The sequence below is a fragment of the Stegodyphus dumicola genome, chromosome 3 (assembly GCF_044657685.1).
Source record: "Stegodyphus dumicola isolate Sdum_Otavi_A_Nest chromosome 3, ASM4465768v1".
In the NCBI taxonomy this organism is placed as follows: domain Eukaryota; kingdom Metazoa; phylum Arthropoda; class Arachnida; order Araneae; family Eresidae; genus Stegodyphus; species Stegodyphus dumicola.
This window is the reverse complement of record NC_140770.1, coordinates 168,625,671-168,645,945: the sequence shown is the minus strand read 5'-3', so window position 1 is coordinate 168,645,945 and position 20,275 is coordinate 168,625,671. Positions and strand designations below refer to the sequence as shown.

Sequence of the window (20,275 nt, the reverse complement as noted above, 5' to 3'; positions counted from 1 at the left end):
AGAGCAATCTCTCTAAAAGAAGAGATGGATTCATGGGTGCATTTTTAAGAGAAAATAGCTTGTGTCCACGTTACACATGGACAAACGACAAAAGTTTCATTGCGGCTAATGGGCTGGAGAATAAAAAATATTCAAAATAAAGAAAAACAATTAAAATTATTATTAACATAAATCATATTATTGATATACGTGGCATTTGAACGATAGACCGGCACATAAAATAAATAGAAATTACTTACACGAATAGCACATAAAATAAATAGAAGTTTACCTACACGTTCTCCACAGCTTAAAAAAAAAATCCTTCGTTCGATCCAAAAAAATTTACTTACATTCATACGTACCTGCCCGCTGAGACTGACATCAGTCGTAGCTTTTGGAACGCTGCAAACAGCCCACGGTAAACCTCCAGCCCTATGATTTTCCACTGGCCCGAAGTTTTCTTTGTAGCTCTGTATATGCCTAGACTGACCACCAACGGACACAGGACTGTAGCGCCGGAGATCAAGCTCCGGCGCAGTCCGACTTCGAATCCTGGTAGATCCTGGAGTGATGTTCCGAGCTTGTATAGAACCACTTTGCTGGACAGGATAGGAGAACCGTTGGGCATAAAGAGTAGCGAAGAGTTTCCGACAAGACCGTCGAAGGTTTTGTTCGGATAGCTGGAGCTGTTCGTCAAACCGTACGCAGTGGTGAGAATCCGGAAAGACAGTTAACGGGGTCGGCGGTCGCCTGTTGGAAGCAAAAATTTCATTCGAATGTGCTCTGAAACTTCTATATTGAAATTAGAACAGATAAAAAAAAATCAATGAACTTTTTCAAATCTCTATTTTTAAGCAGAGAAATCTCAGGTGGATATGGCTTATCAGCTTCCTTGTAAGGAAATTATGTAGTACATTAAGGATATTCAACGATTTAACAAATGAACAATTTCCTCTGAATTAAACGCGTGAACAATACATTAACTTCTTCATAATCATTACAAGTGGCGGTAATGACAAGCTTCAGTTCTTTATGATAAAGCTTTGAAAATATGTCGGTCTTTATTAAACGAGCACATTAGCCCATTAATTGCAACCCTCAATTGGCGATCTTTGGCATTATCTGCAGCTGGTAATAATAACTGTTTTTAAACATCATTATAGATAGATCTAGTTTAAGATTCTGTATCCTGCATATATCCATTTTAATAAGTGAGTGAACTACAATGTCCAAATTAGGAAGAAAGAATGCTCTTCAAGACTAAAACAGTTCGTTAAAATAATAACGCTTTTTTTTAACCCCTTTTGAGCATATCTAAGAGGTTTTGCCTTTATAGCTGGTTAGCTTATTATGAGTGTTATTTTAAACTTGATCTCCGTTTAAGGCTCATGATAAATTCCATCTGAAAACAATATTTTAAATTTTATTTTCTGTAGATCCTAACGAATCGTTTAAGCTACTTTAAATTGGATAGACTGAGGAATGGTTAAATTCTTACACCTCAAAATAGGATAGTTTGCCAAGTTAGCTTTCAGTTATACTGTTCAACCAATAAAAGAAAACTAAGATGAATCATTCTTTGGCCAGAATTGAGTTATGTAACTAGTATATAACTAAGAAACTGTAGAAAAATGCCTAAAATGCAAGGCAGTTACGCTGGGTGAATTTTATACTACAGTAAAGCATAATTATTTAATTATTAATTGGGTGAATCTTATACTACAGTAAAGCATAATTATTTAATTATTAATTGGGTGAATTTTATACTACAGTAAAGCATAATTATTGGTGAAGTATCACAGAAACACATTCTTATGCAGACCAAAATCTTTTTTTAAAAAAAATTGCAATCTACACAAAGATGAGATTTTTTGCAGCACATTATTGCTGCCAAATTTATTGCAGCACAATGTGTAATTATTGATGAAATATTACAGAAACACATCATTATGCTTATCAAATTCTTGCTTGAACAATGGTATCTCCATAAAATTGTGGGCACTTTATTGTAGTACAATATACAACATTGTAGTGCAATTTCAACAGTCATTATCTTTTATTATAGTACAACAAGGGATAATGAGTGGTGAAATATCACAGAAATATATACATCCTTGTGCAGATCAAATTCTTTCTTGAAAAAATAGCAATCTCCATAAAGATTTCCGGCACCTTTATTGTAGTACAATAAAGTATAATGATTGGTGAAATATCATAGAAACACATCCTTAAGCAAATCAAATTCTTCCTTGGAAAAAAAAATGCAATCTCCATAAACATGCAGGCACCTTTATTGTGGTACAATAAAGTATGATTACTGGTGAAGTATCACAGAGGCACACGCATCGTTATGCGAATCGAATTGTTACTTGAAAAAAGCAATCTCTATTAAGATGTAAGCATCTTTACTGTAAAAGGATATAATGACTGGGAAAATATCATAGAAACACACACATCCTTAGGTGGAGCCAGTTTTTACTTGAAGCTGTTTCCATAAAGATGCAGGCACCTTTATTGTAGTACAATAAATTATAATTATTGGCGAAATATCAGCGAAACACACATCCGTATGCAGATCCAATTCTTACTTGAAAAAGCAGTCTCCATAAAGATGCTGGAAACTTTATTATTCGCAAACAAAGCTTCAGCTCGCAGCTTTGTTTAACAAAGCAAATGAAAGTTCTACTTCCATAGAGGGATACGGGCATAAAGCTCCTGCCCGTTTACGAAATTTGTTCTTTCCAAGTTATAGTCCGATTTTCCTACGTTGGCAGGTATCTCTTTATGCAGGAACATCCTAATGAAGGTTTCTGGTTTTGTGTTCAGTGGTTTAGTTGCTTAAGGGTTTTGGCGTTTTTATAACTTTATGAAGTCCTTTAAGAATATTTAGAGTGCGTAAATGTATATTGGACATCAGGACGTCTATAAGGGCACTGTAAACATTAGGAATATTTTGTATTTTTTTTCTAGAAAATCAGTACAATGATCAGATGCACTCACCTGTTACATTCTTTCAAAGCCGAATGGTCAGCTTTGATCGGTCCTCCCTGCTGATTAGGGCAGCTTGTACGCTTTGCAACCCTCAGTGATCCATTGCAACTACGAGATTTGGGAAGATCATTTTTCTGGATGGGAGGTGAATACCTGGAAAAAAAAAAAAAAATAGGATATCACAATCGATATTCTGATAACAAATCAAAACAAATAAAAAAAAGTCAGAGCTCAGTAAAGCGTAGATACTATTTCATTAGACAAACCAAACTGTACATTTCCCACATAATTTAGGACATAGCTAGAAGACAGTGTTTAACACGTTCGCTGCCAACCACGAGTTATCTCGTAAGCTGAGATTTTTTGTTTAGACGCCAGCTACGAGTTAATTCGTAGAACGTTTTTGTTTTACCTACACAACATATGATCAAACTCGTAGTATCTTTATGTTCTTTGAAGGTATTTGGCTTTGGGTATTAGGGAAAAAAAACAACAGTTTTGCGCAATTCAAGAGATTTAATATAATTAATATAAGTATTTATAAAGAAAATAACATAGCAACTATCAAAATAATCAAGCAAATTTATAATCAATCTTTGTTATAAGCAACCGCTACTACGAAGGTTAGGTTAGGTTAGGTTATTTAATTACGGCAAAGCCTAGAGGGCTATCTGCCTAAGGGGAGGGATGCCTTTGTGGAGGACTTTCTAAGGGAAACTGGCTCGTATACACGTTAAACATGGGGAAAACCATGAAAACCCCATGCAGCCAGCCCGTTCGCGGGAGTTGAACCTCGGACCGAACTACCAGTGGTCAGCGACTTTACCGCCCGGCCGCTGGTGGGCCTCCCCGCCAACTCCGAATATACTCATTACGAGTATGCTCATAGTTGACGATGTCATAAAACATTTTATCGCAAAAACCGACTACGATATAACTCGTGTAATTAATAAAGTAATTAAAAATTATCTAAGTTCAATATCGTTCCTATAAATACATGTTTTGTATTTTTATTTTACAATTAATTGATTAAAATTTGTTGGGGTGGTGGAACCGTTTTTGAAAATGTCGCTCAGCAAGGAACGTGTTAATGATATCAGCATTTTGGAAAGGCAACTATTGATTGTGCTCTGTATTACTGAGAAGAAGCTGTACGAATGCTTTTGTGGAAAGTTCCAGAATTGTAAAGTATTTGTTTTGGGGGGGGGAATAAATTTTTTAAAGCTACCATCGCATCTGTGGATATTCAATCTATTACGAATCCATACACACTTAAAAATATATAAGCTTAAACATAAAAACTAATTTATACGTAATTATCACAAATTACATCTCGTAAATCTGAGATTATTTTAAAGCATAATAAACTGAAAGCAAGAAATCGGAATGTACAAAAATGCGAGTATTTTTTGTTTAAAAGACCTTACATAAAAAAATGTTGAACTAATATGAGTCATTTCATAATACACATTATATAATGCGCTGCTGTTATACTAATCTTCCTGATCTCAACCTCAGGCAGATTAGATCCACAAATTTTACACTGCCAAGACGCAAGGAAATGATGACTAATCCTTGGGTAACTTACAATACGCATTTACAATACGCATCGGTCTCGATGACGAACACGGCGTTGAATCCAGTGTGTATAAACAGGTAGTTAATGGGTGACAAAGAAGTAGTTAATGGTAGATAAAAATGTAGTTAATGACAAAGAGGAATAGGAGACTTAAAAGATCTCTTCCTCCTCTTAGTCTAGCATTAACCTTTCGCTTGAGCTTTTAGTTCGACTGTTTAATTATCCCCTTGCAGCAAACACACTATACACTTGCAAACAAGACATATCATCTTCGGGATTCGAATCCGGACCTAAAGCTATGGTAGCCAGCTTCCCTACCCAACACGCCAATAGTGCGGCTGTTATATATGTATAGCGGAGATATTTGCTGCAGTAGGAGCCGCTTAATGTGATCACGTTTGTCCTTGGTTACTTTGATAACATTAATCTTGTAAAGTATATTTTAATTTTATAACAGTTACTTTAAGCTTATGCTTCCTTCCAATCCTTCCTAGTTTCAGCTTACAACTCTCTACCGGAATGAGTTTTTAAAGTCGCGTTAAATTCAAATGTGAAGTAGAATAGCAAAGTTCCACTGACTTCACCAGAGAGAGTTAGGATTACCGAATAGCGCGAGTTTGTCTTTGGATACGTCTCTCTAAGCTGTTACTACGCTCGGCCGTATTACGTGCCTTTTGATAGCTTTACTGGCTAATTTAATATTACGGGCCAACTAGCTTAGGAGACTGGCGCGCATTCCAGAGGTCTGCGGTTAGATTCCCGGCGAAGGCATTGCTCATTTTTCATTTCCTTTGCTTCCAAAGTAAATCCTAATGACTCTACAATGTTAACCGAGGCTTATGGAGATGAAACTTTGTCTCACACACGTGTGTTTGAATGGCATAAGCGAGTTTTAGGTGGAAGGAATACTGTGGAAGATGATGATCGTGCTGGGCGCACAGCACATTCATCATGATTGAATGGGCTTCCAGGGTTCAGATTGTTAATCTATACTACTGCATTGAAATACTAAAGACTTCGGGAAAGCATTAGGAAAAAACAAAGCCACAGTTGTGGAGCGATGGGTGGCTGTTGCACCAGGATAATGCACCCGCTCACACAACCAAGCAGTTTCTGACCAGCAAAAACATTACTGTGATGGGGCATCCTCCTTATTTGGCTCCATGCGACTTTTTTTTTATTTCCTAAAGTTAAATCGTACTTGAAGGCAACCCATTTTACCTCAGCTGAAGAGGTCAGGCAAAAACGGAGAATTTCCTGACCGAGCCTTCCAAAAACCTCGTTTCAGAACTGTTACCAACAATGGCAGCGCCGAATGCAGAAGTGTGTGAATTAGAAGGGAACTACTTTGAAGGTGATGTCACGGAGAACTGATTCTGTAAGTACAATGATTTATTGGACCAGTCTCGTTTTTGTTTTTTGTCACATCTTGTGAATTTAACAAGAAACATATAAAGAAGTATTTTCGCAGAACTTTAACTGGGAACATGTAAAATTTGTTTATGAACTGTTCTTAATAGCTTTAATACAAAAGTTCACTTATAAAGTGTTCATAACATTTCTGAAAACTGTTTGATCTATGCTAAAACCCTAACCTCAATACTCGAAGGGTATCGACCGTTCACAGGATGGAAACATGCAAATAAAAAAGTTAAAATTAGGCAAAAGAGGAACCTTAGTTTAACTTAAATGCTTTCAGGTTCTCCCACCCTCTAGAAACACAGGAGAAAATTCTGCAGAAATTTTACTGCTCCTGATTTTACTGCTACCTGTACCTGTTCACCCTCAAAATTGAAAGAGCTGATAAAAATCTATGCCAAACTAAGTCTAGCTTTTTGTCAATTTTAAATGGGTGTCTAAAAGCAAAGACAGGTTATTTAGCAGCTTAATGCCTTACTTGGCGACATTTTCTGACACTTGGCGAATCTTATAAACTACTTTGACCTTATCTGGCTATTGTATGTCATTTGAAAAATTATTCTATAATATTAACCGAATTGTTGATCATAATAAGCCGTGTCCATGCGTTCATAAATAAACGGATGGGACCTCAGCTATTCGATACTAATACCCGAAAGGTAACATTAGCTAATGCATGCTGTGAAAAAAATTAGAAGAGACCCTTTGCAAGAGAGTTTGCTCGGAACGTCTAATTTCGTAAATAGGTTCCTGTGTCTCAGAAATTAGTTAAAGATATTGAATATCATCAATAACCGTGTTCTCTATAGCGATACCACCTCCAGAGAAGAACAAGTTTTTCCTGGAACAAAGCGCAGTCGCGTTAAAGTAGCTTCGTTGTATATAATCTGAAGTCTTTCAATTTGAGCAATCGATATTGTTTTTATTTATTTATTTATTTATTTAAAAAAAAACGCTGCAAACTCTTCCTAGCTGTCTTGCATCATCAGAAAACTAATCCAGAAAAATGGACGTCAGGAAGAAGAAACAGCGTTTTCGTGACGCAGTTTTTCGTAATAGTGGAAGCGAGAAAATCGAGTTTGCACAATCCAAAGCTGAGCCAATATTTTTAAGCTCATTCTTCGTAGACCATTTCATTGTTTACTCGGGAAGAAGCTGCTGCAGTTATCACACGGCGACATCGAAGAGAGCTTTAAATCCAGGACCAGAAATGCAGAGGGATTCTTTCCAAATATTATAAAACTAAGACATAAGACTTTTTTACTTGTAGCCAGAAAATGAAAAGCAATGCTGCTCGTCTTTTGCTATCTAAAAGGCTGCTATCACATAATAATTTATAGTTTGTGAAATATGTGTGTTGCAAAGCAAAGCATCCGGGAAAATAAAACAACACATTTGGTTTGGTTTAGTTGATTACTGGCTAAGCATACTAGGGATATCTGCCGAAGGGGAGGGAAGCTCGTATACACATTACACAAAGAAAAAAACCACGAAAACGCCCATGCAACCAACTCGTTTGCCTGGAATTGAACACAGGTCAAAACTACCAGTGTTCAACGATTTTACCGCTCGGCCGATGGTGGGCTCAACTACATATTTGAAGGGTTAAATTGTTCATAGAACTGGTCAACTAGATTTTAAAAATTGAAAATGTTTAACTGACAGTACATTTGCGACAGATATAGTACAATGTATGCTTACATAATAGAAACATCACGTGGATACCGATATTATATGATGTTGCCTGGAGCCATAACGAAATACGCGGCCCCAGAATAAACAGAAATAGTTATTCTTCAAGCGTCTAAATTTTTTGTTTTGAAGAATGCTAAGTGATAATGCTGGTGGGCCATAATTCGACGCGATTATATAGAATACGCAAAGCACTCGAAGGCTATCTGCCTAAGGTTTTGGTTTTTTTAGTTGGCTTACGTGATTATGATAAAGCACACTACGACTATCTGCCTAAGGGGATGGATAGCTTTGTGGAGTACTTTCTAGGCGACACTGGCTCGTATACACGTTAACCATTTCCGGCACCCTACCTTTTAAAGTCGGAGTTTTGATGAAAAAAAAAAGGGGGGTAGGCAGTCTAATTAGGCCTAGAGGAGTACACAAGTAAAATTTTGTGAAGATAGCACTTATCGTTTTAATTATGTGGGTATGCCCAAAGTGGCACACTGATTGAATAGAGCTTCGAAAAACATGCTGAAACGAGCATTGTCGTCAATGGACTGACCGATGAGATGCGGAAAAACAAAAAATACAATTTCTCAGTTGTCTTAGTTTATCGGTGAGCCCGGTCTAGGCACACCTAGGATTCGCCGTTTGATTTTAGACGAGATATCAAGATAAAAATTTAAAACTAATATAGAATAAGGAAATTAGAATACAGCCAAAAAAATAACATAGAAATTTCTTTTCAAACAATTCCTTATATACCCTAAAAAAAATCTGGAAAATTTCTTTGAAAAATGAGGGTCTTAAAAAAAACTAAACGTGGCTAAAATATATGGACTGGTTTGTGTTGAGCTGCCATCTACTATAAAGAAGGTTCAGGGTAACCTATAAATCCTTTTTCATTCAATTTTTCTGTGCGTACAGAAGGAAATTTTTAGGTGTGTCCAGACCGGACACACTGTGCTGCAAACAAGGAGGGAAAACCTCGAAAATGCTCTCGCAGCCAGCCCGTTCGCCGGGAACGGAGCTCAGGCCGGAACTACCAGCGTTCGGCGATTTTACCGCTCGGTAGCTGGTTCCTTAACTAGGTATGCCTAAGGAAAAGATGCCTCCGATGAGGACCTTAGGAAACTTGTATTCGTGTTATACATGGGAAAAATCAAGAAATCTGCCATGCAACCAGCCCGTTGCTGAGATTTGAACCCGGGCAAAATAAGAATTCCCGTTTTATTGCGCAGTCGTTGGTGAGGCATGTAGTCGGGTATCTTAAAATTGAATTTAAAAAGTGTCTAAGAACACAAATTTAATTTTTAAAGAAATGCAAAAAAGAAAACAACTAATGTTTTTTCGGAAGTTACATTCGATTGAAAAGCTAGCAAAAAAACCATGCGCAATATCTTAAATTAATTAATATTTCTTTTAATTTACTAAGCCCCCCCCCGATTCACTAATGTATCGAATAAGCGAACGCGTCAATCTTGCTACGGTATGAATTGCATGGGAATGAGAATGGCAGCATTAAAAAGTAGAGAATAAATCAAACTTAAAAGTTGTACACACATTTTGAGACTTAGCGATAAAATTAAACGAAATTAAATAATATATAATATCAAATAAAGATTACACGAATGTGGATGAATTATTTTACTGTTTTTATATTACAACACACTCAAACATTCCGCAACAATAAGTAGTACTAAATAAAAAATACTTACTAAAATAAAGAAATTCATGAAGTCAATCAAAAACTTCACATAATGTTTCGAATAAAATCATTGTTAAACATCGATCAGTGTTTGAGTGTATCCGTGCCATACACATTCTTTTTTATATATATATATATATATATAAGATACACATAGTCGCCAATCTTGAAATATGTAAATATGAAAGATTTTCCCCTCTGCTCGCGCGCACAATTTTAAAAGAAGTCTGGATTGTAAGTTTCACAAGTCAATTTATATTCCGGAATTCAGTTTATTAAAATAGTTATAGCATCATTTTGATGGAAAATATGTAATACTTAATTGTTTAAACTCTAAACTTTTTTTTGTTTAAATTATATATGGATGAAATATTAAGAAGGAACAAAAAGAATTTAAAATATTTTTAAACTAGGGATAGTAAAATTAATACTTAATATGTATTTAATGGTACCATTTATAGATTTATAAAGCAAAAATAAACACAAACATTTAAATCTTAAAAGTTAAGTCTTCATGCTTCACAAATCTTTACATAAAGTAAAACATTTCAATAAAATTTAATTGAACAAAATGTAATCAGAAATGTTACGCGAAAAATTACTAGGAGGAATAGATGATGATATGATTATTTTCTTTAAAAAACTTATCATCAAATTTTTCTTTATAGATTATATTTTATTTTCTTTCTTTCTTTCTCTTTTTTTTTTCTTTCTCGAATTAGAGTTTAACTGCATAATATGAGGCACAGTCTGTAAAAAGACCATTTTAAGACCGGAAACAATTATAAAATTGACGAAGTCACGCCCGTTTGTATACGAAAACATCAAAAATACATTGCATATTAGGATCAATAATTGGTTACTATGGTTTCGATTTTAGTTCAAAACTTGGCAGAAAAGAAACTTTTATTTGGCTTAAATTTTCAATGACTCTATTAATTCTGAAGGCGATCAGACAAAGATATCTCTTCTTCAAGAGGAAAAAAGTCTGCCTTTTTCTTGTGTGTGTGTCTTCTCGGAAAAAAAATAATTCAGGAAACATCCACCTCAAACTAAGGATGCTTTTATGCTTGATTTTAAATTTTACATTTGCCTACTCCCTTCTACTGAATGAGGGATGCCCTCCGAGTTTTAGAATTAGAAATGTAGCATCGGTTGAATATTTTTCAGAAAGTTTATGAACAGTTCATAAATTAATTATTGCATTGAATATATTATGAACCGTTCATAAACAAATTTTCTCATTTTCATAATAAAAATGCCGTGAAAGTATTTATTTATATGTTTCTTGTTTTATTAATATGTTTCTTGTTGTATTTATATTAAATTATTTCCATTGCTGTTTTGAAGGATATTTTTTCTCATTATTTCATGTTATGATCTGGTTTATGTTTAACAAATAGCCATAAACATGACCATATCAAGCAGCGCTTATTGTAATAATCTGTCTCTTCTTAGCTTACCTCATACATGAGAGTTTTTCTAATTAACGGCAGCAACATTTGCAGAATGCCAATCAAAGTCGCACAATTTACCTTCTCTGACAAGACAATGTGTAACCGGCTCATATCATATAGTCAAATGTGCACATTATACTAGCTGTATTATCCAGATATGTGTATGTAGAAGTAATAAAGTAAAATACTATGATTGTTTTTGGCTTTTTAAACTTTAACTGCATTTATATAGATATGCGCGCATGACGTACTTGCGTGTTTATATCTGCTTACGTACATAATGTGTACTGTAGTATCTCGGTATACGTACGCTTTAAAATATGTCCTGTTTGGACGAGAAAAGTTTTGTTTGGTATACCATATTTGCTTAGAATATGACTCGAGTTCCATGAATCACGCCTGCGCCCGTTACACATCCTCAAAATATATAGGAAGCTAAACTGTAACGTAATTTTTCTGATTTGTGACGTGATATAAATTACCGCGATCATTTTGAGGTTACTGTGTAAATGAGAAACTGGATTCTCCATGACACAGAAACAAGCAAAGAACTGCAAACCCAGAGACTACCAAAGAACTCCCATTCAAGTTCTTCAGTGTTGATTCGGTGAAAGCATGCAATCTACAACTTTTTGTGGAAGAGAGGGGCGGGGAAAGGACGCCTTTTTTGAAACGCTGAAGCAGGTAAAAAAAAAATTGCTTAAAATAGTTTTTCGGCATCCTATCACACATTCATAATATCTGCTGTCGTCACATCTGCCTTTAGGGAACTCTAACACATCCGTCTATGGCGGACGAACAATTGTTTAAAACTATTTTTCTGTCGGCTCTAGCACTGCAAGTAAGACGCGAGATTTGTTTCCTTCCTTGAGAAAAAAGTTGCAGGTTGTAGGATTTTTCACCCAATCAGCATCGAAATAAAGAACTTGAATAAGAGTTCTTTATTGGTCTTCTTTACGCGGTAACTCCAAAGTGATCTGCGGTAACTTATATGAGGCGACAAAACAGAAAAATTGTACTCAAAGTTGGTCTATCCGAAACGTTTTGAGTATGCGGTATGAATTCAAGCCTTCTCAGGGACTCGAACCTCGAAACAATGACTTTTTCTTGATGTAAAACCAGCTAATTTGCTTTAATACTATACATTCGGAACCTTCTTGTGGATGGCCTGCCTCGACTCTATTTTTCATGAAAATGTAGATTACGACTCACTAAATTACATTATACAATTTTTCAAAAAACGTAGAAAATTTAATACAGGTCCCGATCTATAATTTTCTTACTTCAAGACGAATTCTATTCAGCTTTGAAGGTATTTTCTCTCAGGACACTATCTTAAGACTGATTGATGTATCTCAAACTACCATATCTGCGGAGAACATTATTTTATTTTACATACACAAACGCTCCTTATCCATTTTCTTTTAGCACCAGTAGTACTATCAGTCTCGAAACTCACATTTTCCTTGTCACTTGTCTGTCCGAAACACTTTTCAAATTATTGCCAAATGTTATCGCGATGCATTATTAAAAAAAAAATTAAACTATGAATTACCTGTATATATCTACGTAATCCAGCGTGCAAAATTTAAGCAACAAATTTAATTTTCTATATAAATCACAAAATTGTTAAAAAGGCTACTTTGCGATCAGTAGAATGAAAAGGCAACTCAAGAGAAATTTGATGCATATGTAAATATCAGCACCATGATGTCAGGGCACGCAAAACGCAAGGAGTCATCGCTTAGTGCAAGGCAACTTAAAAATAAGAAAGGCGCATTTTCAGGCATTCTTCTGTAAGTGAAAGTGAGCTTGTATGTGCAGTTATGATTACAAGAAAGCGCCAGAATGTCTTTACACATGATAGAATAACTGGCGAGCTTGAGGAGGAGCGTTAGTTTGACTTTTATCGCCCAAGAGTTTGGAGCTAATAAAAGTATTGTTCCTAGAGCTTGGAAAGCCTTCCGAACGACAGCTGTAAGAAAGGTTGTAAGAAGCTGTAAGAATATACAGCTGTAAGAAAGGGTGACGGTGGTCGGCCAAGGAAACCAACGATGACCGATGATCGATATATCGCTGCGCATGCAAAAAAAAAAAAAAAAAAAAAAAAAAAAAAAGAAAGAAAGAAACCAAACAGTGAATAACATTGCTCAGCAATTGCGCACAGCAACGAACGACAGTGTCCCGATTTACTGCGGCCAGACGACTTCACAAAGGTGGGCTATTTGTCCGCTGTCGTCCTGAGCGCTACATACCATTGGCAGCAGCCCGTTGTTGGCACCTTTTACATTGATGTACAGAACACAAAGACTAACTCCTTATCACTGGAGTCTCACTCTCTTTGCCGAAAAGAGTTGTTTCAGTTCGACAAAGGTGATATGGAGACACCATAAAGTCGACACCAGGTGATATGGAGAGAGGTAGGGATTCGGTTTCATCCTACTAACATCACGGAAAGAGACCGCTGCGGTGGTGGTGGTGTTCTTATACGGGAAGGCATTATGATGACTGGACAGATGGTGCTCCAAATTTTCGACAGAAGTGCACTTATCGTAGGTCGTTACTGTCATGAAGGAATCCTCCCCCATGTGCATCTCTTCTAGGATGCTATTTATCCCGCCTTTGTTTATACCCATGCTGTTGAGGAAAGTAAAGATATCCAGAGAATGGATAATGGATTGACCACCCTCGTCCGTGATTCAAATTCCACTGAAAATATGTGGGTTACTTTAGAAAGACGCCTGAAGGTACGATCTTCCCCTCCAGAAAATAGACAACCGATGCTCGTTGAAGAATGGGAACTCTTACCCCAAGAACTGTTAGGTAATCCGGTGTTGAGTATCAACAGACACTTCTACGCAACTTCATTGCAGTCAAGGGAGGTCATGTCCCTTATTAAGCTTTTGGTCTGATGTTCCCCCTCTTGGCCAAACAGTTTTTTTTTTTACCAACGTAATTCTGTCAAGAAAGCCTTTTTCTATTCGTTCCGTACTCTATGCATTGTGCTACTATACTCAGCGTTTAACTACATTGTGTCTCTGAAATATGAATTTCCTATCTCCCAGCTGATTTTTTTTGCGGAATTACGGCCAAAATCAGAAACGTTGCTCAAGTTTTGCACCCAGTGTATATTCTTGGCATTGTGGAAAAATGACGGTACCTAGAGCCACCCGAATTTTAAATAATAGTTCTCCACTCGAAGTTGGGATCCTTAAAGTCCGAATTTGAACTTCGAATTTGTTTCTGATTTTTTTGCTTATTTTGTACAAATCAGAACTTCATTTTAACAAACTAAAAACTTTGAAAGCGAGAAATGGCAACATTGTTGGAAATTAAACATTTCTGTCTGCGATGCACCAGACTGTTGCCATTCGGTAAAATGCAAGATATTTACCTTTCATTCACATATGAAAGCAATGTGTTACCACGGTTTCAAATAGAATGCTTATTATCTTCACGCGCCAGTGTGCTGCCGTTCCGTAAAGTGTAATATATTTACTTAACTTTCAGATTTAATCTTCTATTAGAGTAGCAAACCAAGTGATTGAAAAACAATAAATGCATTTTTTTAAATCATGAAACGGGTAAATAGAAATATTAAATATTTTTATGAAATGACATTAGTTGAGCTCATTAAAATCATTTTACACTTTTTTATGATAACTCGTTCAGGCAGCTCCAGCGGCTAATTTTCAAAGAAATAATATAGCGAATGCAAAAAATTGTATGGCAACCTCTAATACTTATCTGAGCTATGACGTTTTTAAATATTTTGTCATTTTGCTTTTGAATTCTATGTGTGTGGGGGGGAGTGCTAAAAAACTATTGTGTTATCAGGACTGAATTCAAGAGCAGACTGATAATCTGCGATACTCAGCTACAGCATAAAAAATTTTAGCAAATCTTCTACGTCGTTAAAATCTGAATCCTTTGCTATTTCCATTTTTTTCAAGTATGGAGTTCAGAGTGCGCCGTGAATGAACATCACATCATTTCTTGCTATGCAACACTGAACACTGGTTCATATTTCGGTATATAAATCATATTTCGGCATGATTTTTTATGCCACTTCACCAGGATACATTCAGAAAACAAGATTGTTTTTTGAAAAAGTGTGTTGGCGTAAGTTTATCCTATGCAATTACCAATAAACTCTAATGGCCTTTCAGAGGGTACATTGTACTGGTATGCTAGATTCACGATGCCTCTTAAGACGCCATAACCGAGTGCAAAAATAAGCCTTCAAGACTATCCTTCATCAGAGGCGGATATCCCTCGAGTGTTTTGCTGTACGCAATAATTTGATCTTTACTAATATAGGAATCGTTAAATATAAATATTTAATATTTCATCTAGGTTTCTGTTCGCTGGAAAAAGTTATTCACATGCTACGAAATTCTTTTCAAAATGTAAACATAAATAAATCTCTTTCTAATACTTATTCTTTAAAGCATGAGTTAATTCTAATCTTAGCCACAATCAACCAACTTGTGACGACATCTGTTACTTCTTTCGTTTCCATGATGGTTGATAACGCTTAAAAAGTGATAACTCAAAAATTCAGAAGCTTTCCCTGTGTATGTTATCTTCAATGTTGTCTAAATCGTCTGAAAGGATATGGCGTGTTATTCTACAATAAAACCTTTGTATATAAAATCGATTTGAAATTCCGAGGTTACGCAAACTGACAATTCGGCTAAGTCTGTTTTGTTTTTAAATAAGATAAGCTTTCGAAACTGCTTCCAAGTCCAAAAATATCCAAATTTAATGTCACAAATATCAGCGATTTTCTTGTACAAAAAAGTAACACTAAATGAAATAAGATTTAAAGTATTTTCTTTGTGTGGCAAAATTTTTAAAATATCGACTGTGTAGTAGAAGAAAAAGTCACCAGTTCTGGATACTATAGGACCCTAGCTCGAATCCCGGAGAAAGCATGATTGCAACTGTCCGTCCCTTTATAGGAAGCAAAGGTGGCCACCTATTAAGTGCCTCCACAATAAAATGGTCATCACTCATGGCCTAAGGAGTGGTCATTCTCGAATAGGAAAGTGCCCACCATTAGATTAAAAAGTTCTACAGATCTTACCAGGATGAGGTACATCTTCTAGGCGTAGTTTTCGTCTTGGAATTTCTGGAACTAGCACTGGCTGATACTTATTCTGCGATCCCCATATTATTGCTTTAATATCCCTGTTACTAATATTTTAATTAACGTAAGAGAAAATAGGCTGAATATGGTGCTGTGACATTTCCACTTAGCTTTGAAAATGTAACTTATAACTGACTTGCACTCTTCAAAATTTGCACTAACAGCAAGGTAAATTACTACTCTTTATCAAGTTGATGCAGGTAGTTTATCCCATCCCCCTTGGACTTTAAATGCAATGGGAAAACAAACAAACAAAAAAACTGCATTATATACGAGACGACAAATACAAATGAGTCAGACTTAGGTTAGAACGGAGGATGTTCGCAATCCATTGCTTAATAGATATATTTAATGGTTTCTATCGCTCAAGCAAAGTTGGATACTCTTTCACAATTTATGGTGTTTAAAGTACTGAAACAAATTCAAGTCCTTAAGATTTAAATGCTTAAAAGATAATGTACCCTCGACTAGCGGGGAGGAAAACGAGTTTAAGTAACTAAATTTTACATTAAAAAAAATCTGAAAGTTTCAGATTGTAATGTCGCTCAAAAGGCCTTCGAGGAGGAAGGGAAACTGACTCAAAAGGGTTTGTTTAAGTGTTTTATGCCGACCTCACAGTATACCAGTTACACTCATTCCTACTACATTAAAAAGAAATCTGAAAGGTTTCAGATTTTAACGTCGCTCAAAAGGGTTTGTTTAGGTGTTTTAAGCTGTCGCTGACCTCGAGGTATACCAGTCTTTCGTTACACTCACTCCTACTAACCCATTCTGTTTTGTTTTTTTAGGTTTATTATTAAGCATAATTTTCTTCTCATTTACACCATATACAATTCAACAGCAAAATTACAAAAATTTTCCAAGCAGCATAGCAGTATACGTTTAGAATGAATTTCCGATGCAGCGTTAAATGTTGGCATACAACTTTTTTTTAGACTTTTCTTAGTTCATCATATCAATGTTCAGTTTTTTTACTAAGATAGCTTTTTACAAAACTTTTTTTGCCTTTTTATTATCAACGTTTTTGTGTGTTTGCTTTACTTATTAATTATCAAGTTCTTACGCCACATAAAATTCCATTTAATAGCAAAATATTTAAAAGCAGCATATCTTTAGATTTTCCGATAGACAATCTCGCTCGCTGGAGATAAAAATGTTTTATTCCATACAGCGTTTTCACTGCTCGCTTTAAAACTGCCAATAAGCCAATCTGAAAACAGCTGGTTGTCCACAATTTTTTAACGAAAAATTTTTACTAACAAAATGAAAAATATTTTAAGTAAATTTTGCTTACGAAATAGTTATAAAAACATACATAAACCAAATAATAATATCGTAAAGGAAAAAATTCAAATTTATATTTATTTTCTATCTGAAACGTAAAGTAAGATTTTATTGGTTAAATTTTTTGTAATGCAAATATATTGACAGCTAATATGGCGATCCGAAAATTTGAGACCACTGTTTTACCGTACACTGAGGCTATAAATTAAAGAGATTGTAAATCTGAAAAATAATGTACAGATGATGTACAGAATCAAAACAAAGCAAAGAAGAGGCGAAAATTTTGTGAATATTCCCAGTAGGCCATGATATAAAGTTTTAATCCAGTTTCGAGCTATTGAGAATGAGGAACTGCCTTAAAAGAATACCTTCAACATGCTGGTATTTATGGCCATCCATATCCTCCTGTTTGCAACAAGATGAAAACTGTTGAGCCCATGTTCAATGAACTAGACTGCATATGAATTGAATCCATCAGCATTTGTGTGACAACTCGCAAAGATTACATTATACGGGTGAGTTAAATAGCTTATGGGGCAGTGATTTACTGCCATTTTGCAAAAATACTTCTGCTCCTGAAGAAGACAGACATATGTCTGATCACCCACGAAATCGAAGGATTTTTATTAAACCTACGCCAAACAAAAGTTGCTTTACTGCCTAATATTGAATTTCATATTGCGTACCAATAGCCGAGCGGTAAAATTGCTGCACACTGGTAGTTCGGTCCGAGATTTGAATTCCAGAGAACGGGCTGGCTACATGAGCGTTTTCGTTGTTTTCTCCATGTGTTAAATAGCTTATGCATGAGTCAGTTTCCCTTCCTACTGGAAGGCATCCCTTCCCTTAGGCAGACAGCCCTCCAGTGTTTTGCCATAATCAGATAAACAAAACTAAACTTGAATTTCATATTGGCATGTTCCTCCTTCATTTGATTACTTGATGATGCTTAATGTCTTGTGGAATAGCAGCATTTTTTCCATCACTTGGATATAAATGCTCTGATAATATAATGTAACATAACGGTGACTAGACAAAATGCTCCAGAAATGCATAAAGTAAACATAAAGATGACCCCTCTTGCGATCAGAAAGAATGCTGGGAACGCGAATCTACATTTTACCATTTGTGTTTGCGAACGGAACATCTGGAGAGAATTACATCAGTGGAAAGCGTGCCCACTTGTTCAACTTAAAAATCGCTTTTTCCTGTCTTCCTCTTCTGAGGTATTTTGTTATGCATGACGGCACTGAATGGCATTTACATTTCACGCATTTTCTCGCTTTCGGCGTGTTATTCGCTTAATCATCCAGCAATTCTGATGCTCCTAGACATCGCGTGATGTCTTATCGCCACAAAAACAATGCATATTTCTGAAAGTCAGAAACGAAATAAAATACAAATTTTACTCCGCAATGTCGTCAAAATCTCAAACCATTTACTGGAGGAAGAGTTTAGCATTCTTCTGCCCTCTCCGCAAAGAAAAATAATATAATTACTTAAATATTGCTTAATAATCTACTTAGCGATCACTTGCTTATTTGCTTAAGGATTGCTTACAATATTTAGTATTACTTAGAATCGTAATCAGTCATAAGTGATAGCAAATATCTATTTTGTTACCACATGATCATATTATTGATAAATAAGGTGCATGAACAGGAATAAAATCATAACTGTGCAGTTGTACAGATGCAAGCTATTAAAAAAACTGTTTTGTGACTTTTTTTTAAATTATGATTTACCTACCCCTCAAAGCTTTACGGCTTTGTTCTTGAAATTTGAAATATCGCTAAACTGTCATGAATGAAAAGCATCGTCTTGAATATAATTCCAAAACGATCCTCTCATTTTGTGTCCTGACTATTATCTTCCAATATACATTCAACCTGAAAAAGGTTCAGTAGGAGCTGGCAGAAATTTTCGTGAGTAACGAACGAATTGGAAAGCCATCCTTCCATACGGAATTTAACGTCCATAACCCTTGGAGGTCTAGAATTCATAATTGAAGGTCTGTGCGAATTTAGCGTCCATAATGTTTGAAGGGCTATGCGGAATGTTATGGTTTGGTCTGGTTCAGTTGAATATGGCAAAGCATTATAAGAAAGTTGCTTAAAAAGTAAAGATATTAGGCTATCTGCCTAAGGGAAGTTAAGCCTTGATGGAGGATTTTCTAAGGGAAACTGGTTCGTATATACGATGCGGAATTTTACGTCCATAACTCTTGGAGGGCTAGAGTTTTAAGCTAAGCAGTTTTATTTCTGGTTCTCGAAAGAGATTACTATGAATGTCTTTTAAAGTTCCGTAACTTAAGAGATGCTCATAGTAATCTGCAATGAGGAGATGAAGTTGTATTACGAAAAATAAGTGGCAGTCATCTTCCCCACATTGAAAAAGGATGTAAGAAAAATTTGAAAAGGAAAAAAAAATATTTAAAAATAAAAATCGTTCAAATAAATCAGAAAAAATATCCGATTCAACCTAAATTTCGAATTATGAAAAAAAAAAAAAAAAAAAAAAAAAAAAAAAAAAAAAAAAGAAAGAAAGAAAGAAACTATAAATTTGATTAAAATGCGATATTATTAAATATACGGATAATTGAATAGCGAAGCTTATATTTTAAGCGCTAATTAAAAAAAAACTACTCATGCGATTTACTTTTATGAAACATGACACTGTGGTACAATTTAGGACGCAGAATCGAATTGTGGAAATACAGTCGGCCTGTCACTTCAGAAAAAGTCCCACTTTCTCTCCATATGCATATACTAGAATAGTGATATTTATCCACGAAAATTCGTAATTTCGAATTCGCAAACTAGAACATATAAGCACTGAAAAATATATATATATATATATATATATATATATATATATAAAGTTCTTAGACATTTTTCGCAAGTCAATAACATTCTTGAAGTTTTCTTGTAAATATTATTCTTTAATATCATTTATTAAAAACTTCGTTTCTTCATTATTAATGATATTTATTCTGCCTTAATTTACAAAGTGTATTATCTGCTTTT

General features: G+C 35.3%; 1 protein-coding gene across 3 annotated transcripts in view; it reads right to left on the bottom strand.

Annotated features, from left to right (window-relative positions):
* The window catches only part of LOC118185319 (uncharacterized), a 212,121-nt gene that overhangs the window by 26,932 nt on the left and 164,914 nt on the right, over positions 1 to 20,275 (bottom strand). For 2 of the 3 annotated variants that reach the window (XM_085813592.1, XM_085813593.1), the window contains exons 4-5: positions 2,983 to 3,126; positions 333 to 732 (exon numbers count right to left, since the gene is read on the bottom strand). In XM_085813592.1, coding sequence (XP_085669718.1) covers positions 333 to 732; positions 2,983 to 3,126 — 544 coding nt within the window. The remainder of the gene's footprint in view (positions 1 to 332; positions 733 to 2,982; positions 3,127 to 20,275) is intronic. The other variant, XM_085813594.1, reaches the window with a different exon arrangement.